Here is a 19,921-nt window from a genome sequence, read left to right on the forward strand (position 1 = left end):
CTGACAACTTGTGAGTCCCAGGGGCAAAAAGGAGCATGGAATTAAAATGGGAAAAAAAAAAAAAAAGGCATGAATTTTAAGTTTGTGAGTTACTTTGTTTTCTGTGGGTTGGGGTTTTTCTGTTGGGTGTGGATTTTGGTTTGGGGTTTTTTGTTGTTCCCCCCGAAGCACAGAAGATGAAGACTCTGGTTCCTGCACCCATCCCAAGGAGCCCCCCCCCCCGCCCCAGTTATGACGCAGATTGCAGCGAGTGCCTGACATTTCAACAGAGCAGGGCTGGGGCTCGTCCCCCCCAGGGCTCTGTTGGCCGTTCACGGAAAGGAGGGATGGGGTGAGCAGACCTCAGTGCCCAGTGAGGCACCATTGGCCGCTGCTGCCCTGGCCAGAGTCCGGACCCGGCTCCTTGTTGGTCCTGGTGTATCGGCACACTCATCCCACTGTGCAGGGAGGTCCAGGGCTCTGCAGCCGCTTGCCACGCATGGTGGCTCCAGGCAGGACATAACCGGGCTGGGTGCTGCACTCCCGGCCTTTGCCCCGGGGAGGAGGCAGCCCCCCCCCCCTCCCCCGCAAAATGCCTGGCAGGGGGGTGGGGTGTACCCTTGCCAGGGAGCAGCTGGTGTCAGGGGGCTGCTGCCACCCCACTCTTGTCACCGAGCCCGTGTCCTGCTGCCGTGCTCTGCTGGGTGCCCCGGTGCCGTGCAGGGGCCGTGCCTGGGTTCTCCTGCAGCACAGAGGGGCAGCAGGGCCCTTCCCAGCTGGGGCGACACAGGGACAAGAGCACCCTGCCTGGGGTCATTCACTGCCCAGCAAAGCCCCACCGGTTCCTGCCGCTCCCTGCAGCTCAGCCCGGCATCGCACTGCCTGCGCAGGCTCCCTGCACCGAGCCCTGCAGCCACGGAGGTTGTCAGGCTGGCTGGGGGGGCAGCAATTTGCCGGTCATCATCAGTGAGTGGTTTTTTTTTTTTTTTTTTTTGGCCAGGTGTTTGGACAGTCATGGCACCTGGCAGGGCAGGGGGGATTGGCCACTTACAGAGGCCCGGGGGCAGCGGGGCCGTGAGGCCAGAGCCGTGCTGGCGCTGTCGTGGGTCTCCATGGCTTGGTAGAGTCCTGAGGTCGAGTCAAAGTGGGCAGCAAGAGGCAGGTGGCGCGTGCTCAGTCAGCCACCCCAGCTCCCTGCTGCAATGCCCAGGAGGAGGTAGGGGAGGGGGCTGCCCATCTCCCCAAGGGACCCTGGAGCCCTCACGCAGCCGCAGCTGGGGACTGTGCTCAGCTCCAGCCCTGCTGCCAGCTGCCCTCATGTGTTCCCAGCTGGGCTGTTGCTGCCCTCTCACCAGGAGCATCTCCAGAGCCCCGATCAGTGTCCTGATCAGCCTGTCCCCAGCTTTGTTCGGCCTGACGCAGGGCAGACCCTGGCCCCAGACAAAGCCCCGCAGGGCTTGGGGAGCCGCAGGGAGCTCAGCAGCCTCGTGGGCGAGATGTTTCCTCTGTGCCACTTTCCCAGGAGTGAACCTGGCAGAGCAGCCCCGAGCTCCACAGACACGGGTGGGCTCCCCCCATCCCACCCCACCGCACCTCCCTCCCCTGCAAGAACAGAACACGATGGAGCCAGCCCAAGCACATTTATTGTCACTGCAGAGCCACCGGTGCCGGCTCAGGCACCCGCACACTCCAGGGGGTCCAAGGACACAGTCACGTCCGCCTTGCACAGGAGAGCACCGGGGGCTCCAGGCAGCACCCTGCAGCTCCGCGGCTCGGGGGCGACATCCGTCACGCACGGCACCTGTGGGGGAGACCATCAGCAGGGACCGGGGTCCCCCGGCAACACGGTGCTGGTGGGGCGAGCAGGGGTGCCCCCACCATGCCCCAGCACCTGGCAGGGAGAGGACCCCGCCACGGCATGGAGGGTAGTCCCAGCACAAACTGTGCCCAGCGTCCCGTGGGGAGCAGCCCCAGTGCCCACCGTGCCCCCGGTACTCACCGCAGCGTGGAGCCGGGCAGGCGGGCGGGCAGAGCCGGGCGGCAGCACACCGGAGCTGGGCTCGGCGGTGCCGTCAGTGCCGGAGCGGCGGGCGTGCGGCGAGTGGCGGAGGCCAGAGAGCAGCCCCGAGGCTCTGCCCACCGAGTAGTGGTGGGGCCCGGCCGCCGGCTTGTACCAGGGCTCGGCGGGGCGGCAGAGGCAGAGCAGCACCAGCCCCAGCCAGCGGGCAGCGCGCATCGTGCCGGGGGGACCGCAGCGCTCCGGGGCCGCCGCCGCCTTTATAGCCGGGCGGGGGGGCTCGCCTCGCCCGTCCCCTCCCCGCGTCCCGCCCTCCCGGGGCGGTGGAGCCCGCGGGGAAGGAGCTGCTCACCGGTGGCCCCGCAGCCGTGCCCGGGTGGCCGAGGGGCCCTGCCGGGGCCGGGCCAGGCTCAGGCTCGGGGCGGGGGTCCCGACGCTCCCGCGCCCGGCAGAGCCGCTTTCCGCCCCCCGGTCCCCGCTCCCGAGCGCAGAAGGACACGGGACGCCGGAGGGGCGAGTGGCGGCCGCACGGTTATCGAGGGCGGCCCGGCCGGGAGCGCGGTGCAGAGCGCGGCCCGGGGCGGGGGCTGCCGGCGGCGGGAAGCGGGAAGCGGCCCCGGCCCCCCTCGCCGCCGGGCGGTGTAACGGCGGGGACCGGCCGTCACTCCTTGAACTTCCACTCCTGGCGGCACATGGGGCAGTGCTGCTGGACCTGCTGCGAGTTCAGCCACTTGAGGATGCAGTGCATGTGGAAGCAGTGCGAGCACTGTCCCCACACCAGCGGGCAGTCGTCGCCGGGCACCTTGCCTGCGGCACGGACAGCCCGTCAGGCCCGGGCCCGGGGAAGGGGGCGGGGGTGGGGAAGCTGCGGCCCCGGGCCGCCCCGGCCCGCACTCACAGTCGGGGCAGCAGCCGTTGAAGGCCATCCGGCAGATCCCGCAGTTCTCGTCGTTCGCCACCCACAGCCAGGACGCGACGCCGTGCCAGCTCCGCACGCGCACCCGCATCGCCCGCGCCGCCGCCCCGCCCCGCCCCGCGCCGCCGGAAGTCCCGCCCCGCCAGCCCCACAAGGCCCCGCGCACAAGCGCGCGCGGCCGCCGCGCTTTCGCCCGTCGGCCCCGCCCCTTCCGCTTCCGGCGTCGGCGGCAGCGCGGCCGGAAGTGCAGGCCCCGGAGCGGAGCCGCCATCATGGCCGACAAGATGGACATGTCCCTGGACGATATCATTAAGCTCAACCGGAGCCAGCGGGGGGCCGGCCGAGGCGGCGGCCGGGGCCGGGGCGGCGCCACCCGCGGGGGCGGGCCCGGCCGGGGCGGCGTGGGAGCCGGGCGAGCGGGAGGCGGCGGCCCCGTGCGGAACAGGCCGGTGATGGCCCGGGGCGGCGGCAGGAACCGGCCCGCGCCCTACAGCCGGGTATGGAGCGCGGCGGGGCGGGGAGTGCGGTCGCCCGCGGGGTTCGGCGGCGCCGTGCGGGACCGGGTCCCGGCCGGGCCTTCTCGAGGGCGGGCGGGCGGGCGGCGGGATGGGGCGGCGGGGCCGCGCGGGGGGGCGGCGGGGCGGGGGGCGGGCCCGCCGGGCGGCCCTTTGTCCGCTCCCGGCGGCCCTTTGTCCGCTCGCGGCTGGGCGGGCAGCGTGGCCGGCGGCGGCCTGTGGCTGGTGGTGCCCCGGCGCCGGTCAGCGAGGTCCCGGTCTCGTTGCAGCCGAAGCAGCTCCCCGAGAAGTGGCAGCACGACCTGTTCGACAGCGGCTTCGGGGCGGGGGCCGGCGTGGAGACCGGCGGGAAGCTCCTCGTCTCGAACTTGGACTTTGGCGTCTCGGATGCGGACATCCAGGTAGGGGGCTCGGGAGCGGCCCCGCTGGGTGCACGGGGGGCGTTCGCGGGGGGTTTAATTCATAGCGTCGGGCTTGGGCGTGTTGGGCGCCTGTGGGAGCTCGGCAGGTCCCGCTGCCTTCCGTGGCCGGGCCGGGCGATCCCTGAGTGAATCGGCTCTGTGCTGGTGACGAGGTTTGTGCCGTGAGCGTCTGTTCTGCAGCCGCTCTGCTGATTCCAAGGGGGTTGCAATTTGGAAAAGCCGCCGTCTTGTGCAGAGCTGCAGTTAATTGTGTTGTGAGCGACTGCCACAGCACACGTGTGGTGAAATGCTGCTGTTTGGCTGGATCCAGCTATGACTGGAGAACTTAGTGTAAACTGTAAACTCTTAAGGTCTGCATATCTGCAGAAATTCCGTGACCGTACTGCGTGTATGTCTGCGTGCTGGTTTTATGGGACGTGTTTGCGCAGCTTTGTTAAAGTGGCGTTCTGTTGAGTGTCGAGGTGTTCTATGGACGCATCCGTTGGTGTAACTGGGGAGCCTTATTTGTGAGGGAGAACGCACTCCCCTACGCTGCAGCATCTGTGGTACCTGGTCCGTTAGGTCTTCTGGCCGAGTTGCCTGTCGTGGTCATATCCCTTGTTTCAGCTGTGCTTTGGGTAAGACCCTGCTGGATTCTTTCAGTCGGGCGTACGGTGTGATCTGTCTCTGTGGCTGCGCGCGAGACACGGTGCTCCCACTGGCTGCGAGGGCACAGCCGTGAGTGGGCGGCGAGTTGTGCAGAAATAAACGTTTGCGAGTACCAGGTGCATCCCCACTGGGGGCTCTGCTGGCTCCGTCATGCTGCAAAGCGCTTCCTTTGAAATTGGCTTCTGGTCCTCGTTGTCCTCACCAGGGTAAAACAACCAACCACTCTTACACTTTCTTCATTGGTTAATTCATTCCAGTTACTCCACGTGCCGGTCTGGCTGTGCCTGGGGAGTCGGAAGCGAGCTCTTTCAGGTCACCTAGTTACTCGGTAATGCGTTTGAAACCACCTCCTTTCCTCATGTAAGCTTAGATTTGGTTTAAATGAGTTTCCTGTTTGCCGTAGTCAGGCCCCGATGTGTAAAACATGGCTCTGTAAAGTCACCTCAGTTTAAGCAGCTCCTGCGCTTTGTGTGGCAGGTGAGATTCACCTTTTCCACTGCGGCTTGGGCTGAGGTGAGGACGAGCTTCCACTTCTGGTTTATTTAGCAGCAAAGCTGATTTAATGGCTTTGCACCTGTTTGTTACTACCCATCCCGTAATTTAGTGCTGCCTCAGATGTGGTGATTGCTTTCTTTGTTTCTATGCTAATCGCATCATTACTGCGGTACAGCGAAGCTGGGGCGGTGTATCGGCAGGAACCTCGAATGCGCGCTGCTCTCGGAGGAGCTGCACAACGTCGCTCCCTGAGTGTTCGCTGCTGCTCGGGAGGATCCTGTGTTCTCTGCAGCGCAAGGAGAAGCTGGCTCTGGAGAAGTGGCCGAGCACCACCTCACCTGTGTTGTGCTCTGTTCCAGAAAGCTTCTATCGAGTGCCACGTTAACATTCACCTCTGGTGAATGAGTACAAGGGAGGAGCGAGAACGTACAGTGCTCCGTCAGGAGCCTGGGCAGTAACTCATGGGGATGGCTGCGTGGCAGTCAGGCTTTGAGCAGATGCTGCAGAGGGTGGCCCGTCCCTCCGGGCGCCTGGCAGCTCTGGTGTAGGTGTTGAGCTTCTGAGGCACTGGGTGTAGCAGGAACCCACGAAGGTGAGGTGTCCTGTTGGCTGACGAAATGTAGCTCCTGCGAAACAAAATTGGTGGCTCCATTGCTGCCTTTTTGTTTCCATCCTTTGTGACAGCGAATGACATACTTCAGCAGAGGGCTTTTCCTAATCTCACTTTTTGGGTTATATTCCTAACGGGCTGTATTTTTAAATTGTACCTGGTCTAGACAAGTTTGGGGGGGCGGGGGGGAACATCCAGCATAATGAAACTGTGATCATCTCATGAATCCCTGCACTCATACAGCTCGTTCTTCCTCTGTGAAATGGATTAGGGCCCGGATTATGTTTAAATACTCATCCCATTGACTCAGCCTCAACAAAAAGACCCGCACTTTCCCTGGGAAAAGAAATGGGTCGGCATCCCTTGAGTCTGCTTCACTAAACGTGCACCCTGCAAGTGGTGAAAACCTGCTTGGTTTTGCCACCTGTGGCAACTTTCTGAAATCCTTCCGATGGGCTTGTGCTCCCCTCTTTCATTGGTGCTATTTCCGAGTTCTCAATGAGGTTTCGAAAAGCGCCTGCGATTGCTGAGGGCGGTTGTGTGTGGGGAACAGCCAGCGCTGTCTCTGGGCCATGCGGTGTTTGCAGCGCTGATGGACGTGTGCGCTCTTCTCCCTCTCTTTTCTCAGGAACTCTTTGCAGAGTTTGGGACCTTGAAGAAGGCAGCCGTGCACTATGACAGATCTGGCCGAAGCCTAGGGACAGCGGATGTGCATTTCGAAAGGAAGGCAGATGCTCTGAAAGCGATGAAGCAGTACAATGGAGTCCCCTTGGACGGTGAGTCTTGTGTGGCCGTCTCCGCAGCGTATTTCGCTGGCTGGAGCAGCCTGTGCGCCCGTGTCCCGCACGCAGGCTCACGGGCTGCTCTTCCCGCAGGGCGCCCCATGAACATTCAGCTGGTCACGTCACAGATTGACACACAGAGGAGACCAGCACAGAGGTGAGATGCTGTACGGCCGCGGGAGACGCTGTGCCCAGTCAGCGCGGGGCGGGAATGTGCCTGGCCCCTCTCTGTGCAGGAAGCGTGGATCCGTCTCCCGTTCGGCAAACAGCGTGCCTGTTTGGGTTAACTGGAGTGCACTAAACCAGTTGCTCTTTAAAAATCACAGTGTAAACAGAGGTGGCATGACCAGAAACCGCGGTGGTTCAGGAGGATTTGGTGGTGGAGGAGGCAACAGGCGAGGAACTCGTGGCGGGAACAGAGGGAGAGGCAGAGGAGCTGGAAGAACTTCCAAACAGCAGCTCTCCGCAGAAGAACTAGATGCACAGCTGGATGCTTACAATGCCAGGGTAAGTGCTGCTCGGGTGCTGTCCAGGTTCCCTGTGGCATCTCATTCTGGGAAACATTGGAAGCCTGGAGCCAGCAGGAAAGAGAAAGTGTTTTCCAGGTCGTTGGACTAAAGCAGTTTCCCTCTAAAGCCGAGCAGTGCCTTGCTCCGTTAGTTGGCTTTACTTTCTAGATCGCTTTGTCGGCTGCCGTTGTTGATAGCCAAGAAACGGCCCCTTCTCCAGCTCCGCAGCTCGCTGGGGCCACTGTCGGGCAGGCTCTTCCGTAGCCGGAACAGCTCTGACGCACGGTAGCTGCATAGCAAAACCCCCAGAGATAATGGGCTGGAGAAATGAAAAACAAAAAGAAAAAAACATGCGAAATAACTACATGGGATGCTGACGGAGGAAAGGTCGGAGATGCTGATGGCGGATATGAGTCCGTAACGCACGGAGCCACGCGCGTTGTTTGCGGCTGTCAGAACTGGCTCAGGTGCCTCTGTGCCGCAGCCAGAGTAAAATCTCGACAGAGAACCGAGGTCACATGCGTGCGCATTGATGGTGGCGGAATCAGCGTTGTAGGAGTGGGATAAAATTGAGAGTACAGAATAACTGGGAGGAGCAGAATTCCAGAAACAAATGGCACGGGAAGGTCTGGTGGTTTATAACAGTCTTCTCTGGTGTCAGGGATGCGTAAATAAATACATTTATTTTGCGCAAGACTTGGGCAGGGCGGGGGTGGCACAGCAGGGCACTTCGCCGTCGTGGGTCGGTCAGCTGCACCCAGGCTGCCTCACGCTCCCGGGCCGGCGCTCGAACCCCGGCAGCGCCAGGGAGTTGTGGCAGTTTACTGGGGCCGGGCTGCCTGTGGCGGGGCGCGCGGTGACGGCTCCTCTCCTCTCTTCCAGATGGACACCAGCTAAAGCGGCGGGCGGCGGGCGCAGGGAAGGACTCCGATGTGGCTCCACGCTCCCGGCGGGGGCCGCGGCTGTGGCTACTAATACCGAGGATGGGATTTGTTTTACTTTTACGTTCTGGGATAGGTTTTAAACTCCTGTAAAGGTTTTTTTTAATTCTGAAGCAGACCTGTTTTGTACCGAGTTATTTTTGGGATAAATTTTACTGGTTGCCTGTTGGGCCGAGGTGGCTTTTTCACCTTTGCCGAAATAAAATAGAACCGTGTCGAGAGCTGTGGCTGCCTCGTGCCCCGCCCCCTGCCCCGCCCATTCCGCGCGCGCCTTCCCGCGCCCCGCCCCGCGGCGCTCTACCCGCCCGCCCCAACTCTATCGTCCATCTCGCAATCGCGCGCGTATCCCCTGGGCCAATCAGCGCGCCGGGCCGCGGCCGGAAGTGAGGCGCTGAGCTCGGCCTTGTATAACGGGAAGTGACGGGCGTGTCCCGGAAGTGCGGGGGAGCGCGGGCGGCTGGGCGGATCCCGGCGGCGTTGTCACCGCAGCGCGGAGAGCGAGCAGGGCCGGTAGGGCGGGGCCGGGCCGCGGGGGAGCGGCGGGGATCGGGCCGGGGCCCCAGGGGATGTTCAGGTCGCGGGGCCGCGTCTCCGCCCCGCCGGGGCCTGGTCGGGCCGGACGCCCCGCGCCCCGCTGGCTCCGGGCCGCGGGAAGGGCCGGGGCGCGGCCGAGTGTGTGTGTGGGGGGAGCAGGGGCCCCCGAGTGCCCTTGCGCGACCTTCTCAGGGCCAGGGAAAGCCGCTGTCCCTGGCGGGGGCCGTACCGGAGCGGAGCGGGGCTCTCGCGGCACGAGTCCCACGGTTAGGGTGAAACACGGACGGTTTGGGCCGGCTCGTGCTGCCCGGAGGAGCCGGGGCTGCCCCCAGCCCCCGCCTCGGGTTTCTTTCGTCACCTGGGCTGCGGGGGGCGGTAAAAAGGAGCGCTGGGCCCTTTTCACTTTCCAGGGCGGTGGGAGGTGCAAGCGCTCTCGTTCGTCTCAAACAGATTTTCCATAAATGGTTTCTAGTTACGAAATGAGGAACTTGGAAGCAACTTCTTCAGGGTCGGTTTCCTTCTGTGTCGGAGTAGGTGAAGAGCCTGGTTTATCCCCCTCAGTGCTGCAGGCAGGGTGCATGTCAAAGCTGCTGGGGCAACGTGCGTAAGGACTGCAGCTAGCCTCCTGCAGGAGGTCTCGGTTCTCCTCCTTCCTTTACAGCCCTGCCGGAAGGATGGCGAGGGCTTCCCTGGCTCTGTAGGCTCCTTGCTGCAAGCCTGAAAGTCATAACTTCCTTTTCTTAACACAAGAAGAACTCCCAATCGTGCTAAGTGGCTAAATTGTTGCCTTGAGGGTTTCGGGTCTGGTCCAGAGTGCTCTGTTGCTCTGGTTCTCCAAGTGTTCCTCCAGTGCAGGTATCCTTGTCCTGTAACTGCTGAGCAGAGGCGGTTTTGTTGTGGTGTTCCACTATGGGGATTCGTACTGATGGGTCGTGCTCTTGGCAGTGCCCACGGCTGCGGCGCCGGGGTCACCACGCAATCGGGCACTTGTAGCCAGGCTGCAGCCCCCTTACCCGCATAACTTGTTTGCATCCTGGGTGTACAACTGCGAGAGATTTTTAAATTTCTGAAGTTGTGAGCGTACGGAAATGTCTGCTCACGCCTTTGGTTTTGCTCTTGATGGTTAACACCTTGTAAGGTGAGCTGCAGTTCAGCGTTATGTCAAGAGCAAAAAAAAAAAAAAAAAAAAAATTTACGTCTCCAAACTGCCAAGTCTCTGAAAGGCAGCAGGCTGTTTCTGGAGTCCTTCTTCCCCAGAGCTGTGAGGCAGTGGTGGGGATCAGGCGAGATGAGAGTTCTCTGGGACACTCTTACAAAGTGACTGGTGCAGCAGCACTATCCGGAGTCCCCTTGCCTCCAAATTCCCCAGGCGGAGTCAGAGGGCAGCACTCGGCCTCGGGAAGTGTCAGCAAGTCACCAGTTCCTCCTGTGCTGCTGAAATGCTTTCCCTCCCCTGCCGCTGTCCTGGGAGCCATCCGAGCCCACTTTATTTCCGATCCAGCCTCCCGAGCTGTCGTTGTACGTGTGCAGCAGCAGCGCAGCCTTGAGATGGTTTAAGCGGTTCTTGCTCCTTGTGGTGTAGCAGCTTTTGTAGCTCCATAGTGAACTGGATTAGCAGACTGATCTGGCTGGAAAATAACCCTGCAGAAACGGTTATTAACTGGATCAAATTCCAACTGAGTTTGCTGTGTGGCTGCACAAGCTTTCCCTTGCAGCACGGGGGAAGAAGGAAGGGTGGGGACCGCTGGAATTGGCACTGCTTCGTGTCCACGGCTGCGCTGTGGCCTAATGGACGTCAGAAGCCAATTAGCTCATCTGAAGAGACTGTGACTAACTCTGGTTCCACTAGTGCCATGGGATCTTGATCCCGGCACGTGAAGAAGTCGCCGTTTATCGCTGTCTGCCTGAAAACAAACAGGGTTATGTTCCTAGCAGTTTGTCTGTCTGGCAGAAGGTGGGGCTCTCACATTCACTACTGCTGGCTCTTCCGTCCTGCATGAAAAATGCTGAGGGAATCCAGGAGAAACTGCTGACTTGAGGAAGCAGTGGAGTGTGAATTCCCAGGTGGGAAGCGATTCAGCCTCCTGCTGTCTCCTGCAGGCTTCTGCGATCTGCAAGGATCTGAGAAGAGCCCAGGGCTGTTTCTGTAGCCGTCCCTCTGCGGCCGAGGAGCCCGCCTCCTGTGATTTGCTTTCAGGCCGAGCGCGGGCTGGGAGTGCCCTTCCCTGCCGGCTGTGGCAGAGTTCACGGCGGGTCTGTGCCATCCCGCAGCAGGCCTCCCAGGAGCCACAGGGGCACCAGCTCTAGCGTTCTGCCACTCGGCTGTGCCGTAAGAGCCAGAGAGCTGCCGTGCAGAGGTGCTGAGCAGGGCACCCAAGCGTCTCCTGCGTGTCGAAAGGAGCTGAGGAGGAGTTTCCTTCCAATGCCTGAGGTTTGAGGTGTTGAGCTCCCGTAAGGCACCTGCGGCTGGCTGCAGGTCAGCAGTGTGTGGGAAGGCTTTTGTGAGGGGGCTGAGCCCTTTGAAGGACCGTGCTGCAGGTCCCTCCTCTGCGGTCAGTGCGTGTTTGCTCGAGGTCTCAGCGTGGCGCAGGTGGAATACGCGAGTGCGGTTCTCTCCCGGCAGTTCACATGTGATCAAGTCCCTTGGCTTCGCTTTGTCCGGCAGTGTGATGGCTGGTCTTCCACACACCTGGAACAGCTCTGTTTTACTAATCCTGAGCTGTAATAAACGCTTTGTCCGAGAAGCCTGAAGGGTGAGGTTGAGGCCCTCAGAAAAGTTTGGATGCGATTAGGAGTCTCCGTCCTCTCTGGCTGCATGTTTGGAGAAGTAGCTGAGGTGCTGTGGCCCGTGGTGATGAGGTCCAGCACGCTGTGCAGGTCACAGGGTGCCTCTCGATCCTTGGGGCCGGCCAGGCTGCAGGAGCCCGCTCTTCTCGGGAGGGCTGCAGCGGTGGCCTTGGCGCAGCCTGGTCAGAGACCTTCTTCTGACTGCTGCTCCTGGGGAAGCCACTGGGAAGAGGTGAAGTGGTATTTCTCCAGGCCTTTCTCGGAGCTGAACCCTGGCCTGAGCTGCTGGCTGGAATAGCGCTGTGTGTTGGTCTGAAGAGCTGTTTTCTGTCTCTGGTGGGCTTTCCTGGCTCCAGAGATTCTGTGGGGACTGGGGTGGTTCTCGATTAATCTGTGTGGTGGTGCGCCTGGTGGTTTCTTTAGCTCTGGGTCACAGGATTAAGGCTAGAGGCATAGGAACGCAACCGAAGAGCTAGGGGTTTGGGTTTTTGTTGGGTTTTTTGCGGGTTTGTTTTGTTTTGTTTTTTATGTGCCCTCAACGGCATGGTTGTTGCTAAATATCTGTTTGTGAGAGGGGTTACCCTAACAGAGCTGATGATGTGTGGGAGGAACTGTTGCCCCGTCTGTTACATCTGGAGGTTGGTTATCAATGAGCGGTAGCTCTAACTAATGCATTTCTCAACTGATCAGGATAGGATATCTGATCCTGGAAATCAGCTGCTAGAAATCAGTACTGTTTAATGCTAACGCTGTTCCTGTGCGGAGCGCAGTGATCTTCCAGACCTGACGCTGCTGCCGGGAGCCCACTGCGGCTGGTGCTGCTCTGTTCACCTTGCAGTGCTGATCCTTCGCTGCGAGCACAGTGCTGGCTGTGGCGAGCTTCGCTTGTTTGAGGAGAGGCTGTCTGGGGGCTCCTGTGGCCTGTCGCTTGCAGGTGCTGATCAGGCCGTTTGTAAGGAGCTTTGTCTCTGCTTGGCCTGAAAATTGGAAGGTGACGTATACCTGTGGATGCTAATGCCGCAGAAAGGGACCCAGCGCTGTCGGGGATATGCCTGTGGGTACTGGTGGACCGTCTGTTTATTATATTCATGCTTCCAGAGAGGGCTCAGTCGCAGAGAGTTTGGGAGTCAACAGAAGTCCGTGCCTTGGGACTTCAGTTCTTTCAAGCTCTCACTGAAAGTCTGTCACTTCCGTTTCCTGAAAGCTACAAGTGTCTTGGGAGGAAGGTCAAGGAGCTCTTCAGCGTGCAGGGAGAGAACGACCTGTAGTGCTTGGGAGGTGAAATCCAGCCTGGAGGCGAGGCGGAGGACTGCAATAAGGGGAACAAGCAGTAGAACGGATACTTGAGTGCCTGTTTGCTCAACGCTTCTGGGCGTCTTCAAGGCTGGAGGCTTTTTTGGATAGGAGCACAAAGGAAGTGACTGGGTTTGGTACGGAGATGCCAGGGTGAAATCTAACCAGTTGTTCATGTATCACGTGAAATTAAATGGCCTTTTGGATAGCAGTTTCCACGATATTCGGTGCCAGGATATTGGAGAATGCCATGCAGAAGGGCCAGCTGTTTGTTGTAAAGTACAGGGGTCAGCACCGGCAGTTGTTGGGAGTAGTGAGTGCGAAGGTACAATCAGAAAAGCTGCCCTACGCAGAAGCGTTTGTGCCACGCAGGGCCAAAGCCCTTGTAATAACCCCCAAGTGCCACATCTCCCCCCCCCCCCCCCACCTTTGGCTGGTGCTAAATCTTAGTCAGGCTTTAATCCCCAGAGTCACCAGTTGCATCCATTGCAAATATCCCCCCCAGGACACCCCGAGAGCCGTGCCAGCCTCTCTGGGGAAGCGCTGCCAGCCCAGGCGAGTCAGCAAGTCTGTTCTCAGGTTTGAGAGTGGGCAAGGAGCAGGTCCCCACCGGGGCCCTGGCTGCCGCTCCGCCCCAGCACCGGCTCCCTGGCCGGGAGGCTGGCCAGCAGTTCTCCCTCCCCCTTCCCTCCTCTCTCCTCTGCCTATTTGCTGATAGGGTCTGCTGTAGTCTTCTCTTCCAGCGGAGATGTGCAAAATTTCACTTTCTGTGTCTAATCTGTCTCCTTTGCCCTGTTCCCTATCAAAACATTCATGATGTTTATGGCTAAAAATATTAGTGGAGCCCAGGTGGCACCTCCACTGTTCCGCTATTACAGACATTGCCAGGCTCCAACTGGATGTGGAGTCAGACTGGCTCCAGCATCTGCAGAACTCGCCTCGCGTCACTATAAAATGTGCTCTGTAAACTGCGTGTGATTAATGTCAGCGCTGAGGTCTCTTTTCTTTCCCCCTCCGGGTGGCACATTGGGCAGAAATGGAATAATTGAACTATGTGCTATTATGTCAGTTAGCTCGAAGACAAAAAGAACGGATAATAGTTTATTTAGTGTGACCTGTGGGAGAAGCTTTAGGTGCGTGTAGATCATAATTAGGCCAGTATTTAAGTACATTGTGTGTGTTTGTTGTATTTGTAGCAAATGTTGTAGCTCTTGATTTATTTGGAAACAAGATGCCAGAGCAGCGAATGCAGTTCTGTGGTGAGTCGTGTGTGCTAGCGCAGAGCTCCAGGCGGGAATATTGAACAGGAATGCAGGAATGCCAGGTAATGACACAAACATCTGGATCCATCAGCAGATCATTTGTGAAAGATTTTGCTTGTACAAAAAGCCTTTCAAAAGCTGTCACTGAAAGAGTTTTTCGAGTCTTTAGAGAGTCCAAGTTGATATTTGCCGTAGGATGACCCCTAGGAGACCTGTGGAGCATCATGAGGTTGTCTTGGCTTTTACCGAGGTTTTTAATGGGGTGTTGGCATCGCCTTTCACCAGCCCTCAGTGTGCCACTGGGTGTTTCCTTGTTAGAGTCCTGGACAGCCAAGCCAAACTGTGCACGTGTTTTTGATGCATTATCTGTTTCACTGGCTGTGCGTTACAAGGTCTTTGATGAGGGCCGAGCATGAGATCAGCTGAGCCAGGTGTCTTGTTCCGCTCCTCCGAGGCACCCGGCGCAGAGCAGGTTGATCTGATTGAGTTACAAACTGCGAGCTCCGGATTGCAGCAGAGGCTCCTGGCATTCGTGCCAGTGGTGGGGCAGAGGCCTATTCTTAGCTGGAACCGTGTGTTGTAGAGAGCAGAACTGAACTGGGTTTATTCTGGGCTCAGGTTTATTATAAGTGAAAGCCTCACACAGTCGTTCTTGTGGAGGAGAGCGTTTTCTCTATGGTTCAGGTTTTCACCTGTTCCATCTTTTGGGTAAAGCACCGAGGTTGAATTTTTCCTGCCCTCTTGCATGGACCTCCATGGGCTGAATACGAGACCTGGCCTACTAGAGGAGAGGGCAGGGGCTGCGGGCCCGCGGCAGGCTTGTGTCCTCGAAAGCCCCCCAGGGACAGCCTGTGGAGGGCCCAAGCGAGAGGGGGAGCCAGTGGAGTCACGGTGGAGCAGTTCTGGGGAAGCCTGGCTGGTGCTGCCAGGCCGTGCTGCTGGGAAGGAGCCTGCGCTGGTGGAGTAGGTAGGTGCAGTTATGCTTCTCCTCCCCACTTCAGTGTAACTCGCGTGTGTGAGGATGGCAGAGCAGGAGCCGACAGCGGAGCAGCTGGCCCAGATTGCAGCTGAAAATGAGGAGGACGAACACTCCGTCAACTATAAGCCACCTGCCCAGAAGAGCATCCAGGAGATCCAGGAGCTGGACAAGGATGATGAGAGCCTGCGCAAGTACAAGGAGGCACTGCTCGGTGCCGTCACTGTGACTGCAGGTGAGCCCTAGGACGTGGCTATGCCTCGCTCTTTGCGCTTCAGCTTGAGCACAGCCGGGAGCATAAAGGCACGTGTCTGCGCTTGCCCCGTGCTGATCTCTGGCCCTTGGAACGAGGCACAGGGACTGGGGGGGCTCTCCGCCGTTAGAGGGGGTGCTCTTGGGGAGGCTGCGGGCTGGGCCTGGCACAGTGGGAAGCCCAGACCTTCACTGAGGGGATGTTGTTCTCACTGGTTTTCTTGTGCTTTCAAGAAGTGAAGGAGTTGTGTTGGTGGGTATTAGGGATGGGTGTTGAACAGCCTTTTTGCTTGTCTTCTAGATCCCAATGCTCCAAATGTGGTGGTGACCAAGCTGACTTTGGTCTGCGCTACTGCTCCTGGCCCCCTGGAGCTGGACCTGACAGGTGAGCTAGGGAAGAATTCCAGCCCTTCTCCCGGGTCACAACTGGCTCAGCGTGGAGCCTGGTGGGAGCACTGCTGGCGTGGTGGGCAGGCCCTCTCCTCTGTCAGAAATGCCCCTGTGCCGGAGGCAGAATAAGGTGCCCACACCACTGCAGGGTTCCGTACTCTGAGCCCAGCGGCTGTGTCCCCCATCGCAGCAGAAGGCCTTTCTGCGTGCGCTCCCTTGCCAGCCCTCCTTTGTAGAGGCGTGAGCTGCCGGGTGGGGGAGCCAGCTGTCCTCCAGCCTGCGCAGCGGCGCTAACGGCAGCTTCGAGATGGTGACAGCCTCGGAGCAAACGCCTGCAAAGGAACGTTCTTGAATTAACTGTGTTGCGCGGCAGTGTCCTTTCACAGGGCATCGCTTGCCCGCCGTGGGCAGTGCAGCAGGGAGGGTCCTGTCATGCAAAAATGAAAGGATGAACTGCGTGCTGTCCAGGCAGTAAGGGTCATGCCATGCTTCTGCAGATCCTGTCCTGATCACCTCTTGCAACTTAAATTCGCCCCAGAGCACAATACAAAGGGACCCTGAGCAACCCTCTCCCTTCTTTGTAGGTGACCTGGAGAGCTACAAGAAGCAAGCGTTTGTGCTGAAGGAGGGTGTGGAATACCGGATAAAAATCTCCTTTAGGGTAAGAATTCACATCTGAAAAGTGAAGAATGAGTGGAACACTGGACTGCTGCGATCCCAGCACGGGGACTGCCTGAGCCCTGAAAAGTGGTGTGATGGAGGAAATTGTCTCCTACTGTGGGTGAGGCAGGCGTGTGTCTAGGAGACAACTTCTACAGTCCTTGCTTGTCTCTCTGCAGGTGAACAGGGAGATTGTGTCAGGGTTGAAGTATATTCAGCACACGTTCCGGAAAGGAGTGAAAAGTAAGTGCTTTTCTGTGACTCGGGTGCTGCTTTGTGCGAGGGCTTTCTGCCCTTTCCACGGTGGCAATGGGGGCTCACCCACGGGTGCCCCAGCAGCTCCTCACGGGAAGGGACAGTCTTCGGTCGTCTCTGGGGCAATGTGTGCAGGCTTCTGGGTCTACTGCAGGGAGGCACCTGCGCCTCCGGGCGTGGTGTGTAACCCCCGCCGGAGCGCAGCAGTGAACAGGTCACTGCTGAGAGCGGTGCTAGCGTAGGGGGATCGCTCCCTGCAGGAGCAGCCGATCCTGGAGTGAACAGGGCTGTTAATGCAGGTGTCATTCGTGTTCCCACAGCTCCTCTGTGGATTGCTGTAGCAGTAACAGACTGTTCATGTGCATCAGCCTTGCCCCAAATGGTGGTGGGGGGTGCCTCTTAAACAGCCTCCATACACCTCTTTTTCTCCTTCTAGTTGACAAGACCGAATACATGGTTGGGAGCTACGGCCCCCGAGCAGAGGAGTACGAGTTTCTGACCCCCATGGAAGAAGCCCCTAAGGGCATGCTGGCCCGGGGCAGCTACAACATCAAATCCAAGTTCACAGATGATGATAAGACTGACCACCTGTCCTGGGAGTGGAACCTGACCATCAAGAAGGATTGGAAGGACTAGCCCTTCCCGAGGCCAAACCCCAGAGAGCGTGAATCAGACAGTGGCTACCGTAGAAATCCCCCCCTGTACCAAAGTGCTGACATTGGAACCCTCTTACCTTTCACCCCTGTTATAATTTGACCAGAGAGCTCAGTTTTGTAATGTGCCCCCTCCCCAGAGAATCGCTGAGTGCATTGACCAAACCGTGCTGTCTGCATCTGATCTCCAGCTGCCTGTCCCAGGGCCGTGCTGTCCCAGCGCAGAGGGGGGAGCACTTGCTCCCTTGCCAGGCCCTTTGCTGCTTCTCACCTCCCTCTATCTGGGTAGGTGCTGAAGGGGAGAGACTCCTGTGTTCTGTGTAGTATCCTGCGCTTGGCTTTCCTGTGCACAGCTCAGGGTAGCTACTGCCTCCAAGTAGCTGAAGAACTTTGATGCCAGGCAGCTATCGAATCTGTTTGTTGGCTAAAATCATGTCGGGCCTGCCCCTTCCGCCCAAGTCAGTGTCCTGGGAACGCTGGCAGCTTCATTTGTGGATGTTCCCTGTAACCATGATGCCTTAATGTGTAACACGTATCCTCTAGGGAGGGGGCCCTGCCCTTGTTACACTTTTTAAATGCCACCCACCCTCCCCCTGTTCGTTGGCATGGCACTCATCTTGGTCACGCCCCTCATGGGTTATTAGGAAAGATTCACAACTTCCCGCTTTGCTGCTGGTCCGTTCTTCACCCGAGACGGGACATCTCCAGTGGGTGATGCCTGGCCGCCCCTCCCGGTGTCCAGAGAGCTGGCCTGGCAGGACCCCTCGCCCTGTTTGCGTAGAGCTCCGCACTCTCTGGCAGCCTCGGCACCTCCGAGGCACAGAGGGGGTTGCAAGGCGGGTGGGTGCGGGAGTCGCCAGCGTTGCCATCACCTCACACTTCTCATTGCAGCCAGGGTAGCTGCAAAGCACTGAAATTCCAGGAGGCACCTGCCCTCCTGGCTGTTTTGGGCTGAGGATGGACCAGTCTGTTTCTGCAGCTGCTCTGCTGATGCGATCAACAAAGAGCTTGCAACGGACAAGTGTTCAGAAGCGGTTAATGCCTTATGTATCTGTTCTGCCTTTAAAATCTGTGCCTGGCCTGTCAGTATTTATTGCCTTGACACTCGACTCCCCCCGTGCCCGCAGCAGACCCTGCGGCACGCCGGCCTGCCCAAGGCCGCCCTGACAGCGCCCGGGGCAAAGGAGCCCTCTGTGAGCCCCTGAGGGCCGGGCAGGCACGTTCCAGCTCCGCAGCCCTCTTATTTGGATCCTACCACATTGAGGTCGTGTTAGAACTGGGACCAAGTACATGTGGCTTTGTCGTAGCTACGTCTTTGCCTCTAACTCTCCCTTGCCCTGCCCCTAGAGAGATTTTTGTTAATTTGATTTGGTGCATATTGTCTGTAAATCCTAGACCCGGGTTAACAGGTTTGGAATCATCGTCTGCTTCTCCTTTTATGACAGTTAAATAAAATCTTTGAACTGACCATCTGCTGTCCATTCTGGTTCTGTTGGGGATCCTCCTGGTTCTGGGTCTTGGCAGGGACTGGCAGAACATCTGTGCGAACACCTGGGGTGGGAGAACACCAGAATCCCCGGGCTTGCCGAGTTGTGAAACGGGATCTGGGACAGCCCTGGCCAGAAGAGAAGAGGCAGGGGGCCCCCACTGCAGTGTTTGTCTTCAAGATCTGTCCCTTGCTGCTTGCTCTGTTCTGCAGGCCGGCAGCACGAGGGATGAGAAGGGTGTGGGGAGGCGAAAACGTTGGGTCTCCGAGTTGTAAAGCGCGTGTGTGCGGGGGGGGTGTGTGTGCGTGTGTCTGAGCCTCGGCCTGCCTGCGTTGTGCCTACTCTGGCTGCGAGCACAAAGTGAAATTCCTGCACGGCCAGAAGAACAAGGGAGAACGGAATCCAGGAGAGGCGATGTGTGATAAGAGCCTGCGGATGTTTACAGAGCGTGTGGCATGTTTGTGTTAAGGATAAGGAAAGTGTAGCCAGGAAAAGCTCTTTACAGAACCTACAGCGCTAGAGAAGCAGTAGAGGAGATGGCTCAACCCTGCTCCTGGTAACAGAACTCTGAATTCAAGGAGGAACCTGCCAAGCAAACGGCACAGGCCCCTTCCTCCTTGCTCCCGGGAAAGCTGCCACGCTTCCCAGATGCTGCAGCTAAAGGCGACGATGCGACTCGGGAGCCGCAAGGAGCGCGAGGGCTGAACCAAAGCACCCTCAGCCGGGCAGGAGCCGCCCAAGCAAGGGGCAGGTGGAGGCGTGCGGCTGGGCCCGCTCCAGGAGTGCTTCACTTGTGCTGCCCCCAGCCGCAAGCTGCACCCGGCCGCACGGCCCTGCAGCCCTCCCTGTGGCGTGGGGCCTGACAGTGCAAGGGCAGGAACTGGAGCAGGCGTCACCCTCCGTCATGGCAGTTAGAGCGAGCCCAGATGCGCTGATAAAGCGAACAAAGGCCCCCCTTGTGCTGGCCCCCAACAGCCGCTCTGCGGGCAGTTAGTGTCAGGGCGAGATCCTGTCTGATGCAACCTCCAGCTCTTTGGCAAGTCTTTCCAAACTCCAGACGTTGGTGTTTCTGTTAGATCGCTCCCGTGATGGTGGGACGCCTGGGGAGGGGTACGAAGGACAGCTGCGACCTGCTGCGATGCTGGGGACTGAGGGGCTACAGCGGTGACTCACTGCCCGTGTTTTCTCCGGAGCACGGTCCCCGTGCACACAGGCACGAGCAGCCCAGGGACACGCAGCCCCCGGTCACGGGTGGGCAGGACACGGCGGCTGGGCAGGACACGGCGGCTGGGTGGGCCAGGTAGTTCTCACTGCTTGTGGCTTCCAAGTGAAAGCCTCGGCCCCTCCTGGGAGAGGCACCTCCTGAACCCTGGGTCCCGCCTTGTGTAACAGCGGTCCAGGCGGCTTTTCTAGCCAGGCGGCTGCTGGCGTTGCAGTGGCTGGGTCTGGCGCAGCAGCTGCCTCAAAGCAACAGAACTGCAGCCCCGCAAGTGTGGCAGCTTTCACCTGCGTCTGTCAAAAGGCAGCCTGGGAGAACC

General features: G+C 59.2%; 4 protein-coding genes across 4 annotated transcripts; 2 read left to right on the plus strand and 2 right to left on the minus strand.

Moving 5' to 3' along the window:
* Positions 1 to 1,610: 1,610 nt before the first annotated feature.
* Positions 1,611 to 2,407, minus strand: NPB (neuropeptide B). Its single transcript, XM_054846567.1, has 2 exons — positions 1,979 to 2,407; positions 1,611 to 1,780 (listed from the first exon to the last, which is right to left on the minus strand). The coding sequence occupies exons 1-2, from the start codon at positions 2,213 to 2,215 to the stop codon at positions 1,652 to 1,654; spliced, it is 366 nt and encodes a 121-aa protein (XP_054702542.1). The 5' UTR covers positions 2,216 to 2,407; the 3' UTR covers positions 1,611 to 1,651.
* A 110-nt stretch (positions 2,408 to 2,517) lies between these two features.
* ANAPC11 (anaphase promoting complex subunit 11) lies at positions 2,518 to 3,055 on the minus strand. Its single transcript, XM_054846568.1, has 2 exons — positions 2,895 to 3,055; positions 2,518 to 2,803 (listed from the first exon to the last, which is right to left on the minus strand). Exons 1-2 carry the CDS (start codon positions 3,001 to 3,003, stop codon positions 2,658 to 2,660), a joined length of 255 nt encoding a protein of 84 aa, XP_054702543.1. The 5' UTR covers positions 3,004 to 3,055; the 3' UTR covers positions 2,518 to 2,657.
* Positions 3,056 to 3,137: 82 nt separating this feature from the next.
* Positions 3,138 to 8,047, plus strand: ALYREF (Aly/REF export factor). The gene is made up of 6 exons (XM_054847063.1): positions 3,138 to 3,409; positions 3,697 to 3,828; positions 6,231 to 6,378; positions 6,478 to 6,541; positions 6,711 to 6,891; positions 7,776 to 8,047. The coding sequence occupies exons 1-6, from the start codon at positions 3,185 to 3,187 to the stop codon at positions 7,788 to 7,790; spliced, it is 765 nt and encodes a 254-aa protein (XP_054703038.1). The 5' UTR covers positions 3,138 to 3,184; the 3' UTR covers positions 7,791 to 8,047.
* A 181-nt stretch (positions 8,048 to 8,228) lies between these two features.
* ARHGDIA (Rho GDP dissociation inhibitor alpha) lies at positions 8,229 to 18,364 on the plus strand. The gene is made up of 6 exons (XM_054846980.1): positions 8,229 to 8,344; positions 14,712 to 14,921; positions 15,240 to 15,323; positions 15,913 to 15,989; positions 16,168 to 16,231; positions 16,680 to 18,364. The coding sequence occupies exons 2-6, from the start codon at positions 14,732 to 14,734 to the stop codon at positions 16,877 to 16,879; spliced, it is 615 nt and encodes a 204-aa protein (XP_054702955.1). The 5' UTR covers positions 8,229 to 8,344; positions 14,712 to 14,731; the 3' UTR covers positions 16,880 to 18,364.
* Positions 18,365 to 19,921: the final 1,557 nt, after the last annotated feature.

Source organism: Grus americana, chromosome 18, assembly GCF_028858705.1.
Source record: "Grus americana isolate bGruAme1 chromosome 18, bGruAme1.mat, whole genome shotgun sequence".
NCBI lineage: Eukaryota > Metazoa > Chordata > Aves > Gruiformes > Gruidae > Grus > Grus americana.

Bases quoted from the DNA above. Each gene is read 5' to 3' on its own strand.
- NPB (XM_054846567.1), bottom strand. From the start codon at position 2,215: ATGCGCGCTGCCCGCTGGCTGGGGCTGGTGCTGCTCTGCCTCTGCCGC. The intron at 1,781-1,978 runs GTGAGTACCGGG...TCTCCCCCACAG, and splicing joins CTGCCCGGCTCCACGCTGCG to GTGCCGTGCGTGACGGATGT.
- ALYREF (XM_054847063.1), top strand. From the start codon at position 3,185: ATGGCCGACAAGATGGACATGTCCCTGGACGATATCATTAAGCTCAAC. The intron at 3,829-6,230 runs GTAGGGGGCTCG...CTCTTTTCTCAG, and splicing joins TCTCGGATGCGGACATCCAG to GAACTCTTTGCAGAGTTTGG. The intron at 6,379-6,477 runs GTGAGTCTTGTG...CTCTTCCCGCAG, and splicing joins CAATGGAGTCCCCTTGGACG to GGCGCCCCATGAACATTCAG.
- ARHGDIA (XM_054846980.1), top strand. From the start codon at position 14,732: ATGGCAGAGCAGGAGCCGACAGCGGAGCAGCTGGCCCAGATTGCAGCT. The intron at 15,324-15,912 runs GTGAGCTAGGGA...CCTTCTTTGTAG, and splicing joins CCTGGAGCTGGACCTGACAG to GTGACCTGGAGAGCTACAAG. The intron at 16,232-16,679 runs GTAAGTGCTTTT...TTCTCCTTCTAG, and splicing joins GTTCCGGAAAGGAGTGAAAA to TTGACAAGACCGAATACATG.
- ANAPC11 (XM_054846568.1), bottom strand. From the start codon at position 3,003: ATGCGGGTGCGCGTGCGGAGCTGGCACGGCGTCGCGTCCTGGCTGTGG. The intron at 2,804-2,894 runs GTGAGTGCGGGC...TCCGTGCCGCAG, and splicing joins CAACGGCTGCTGCCCCGACT to GCAAGGTGCCCGGCGACGAC.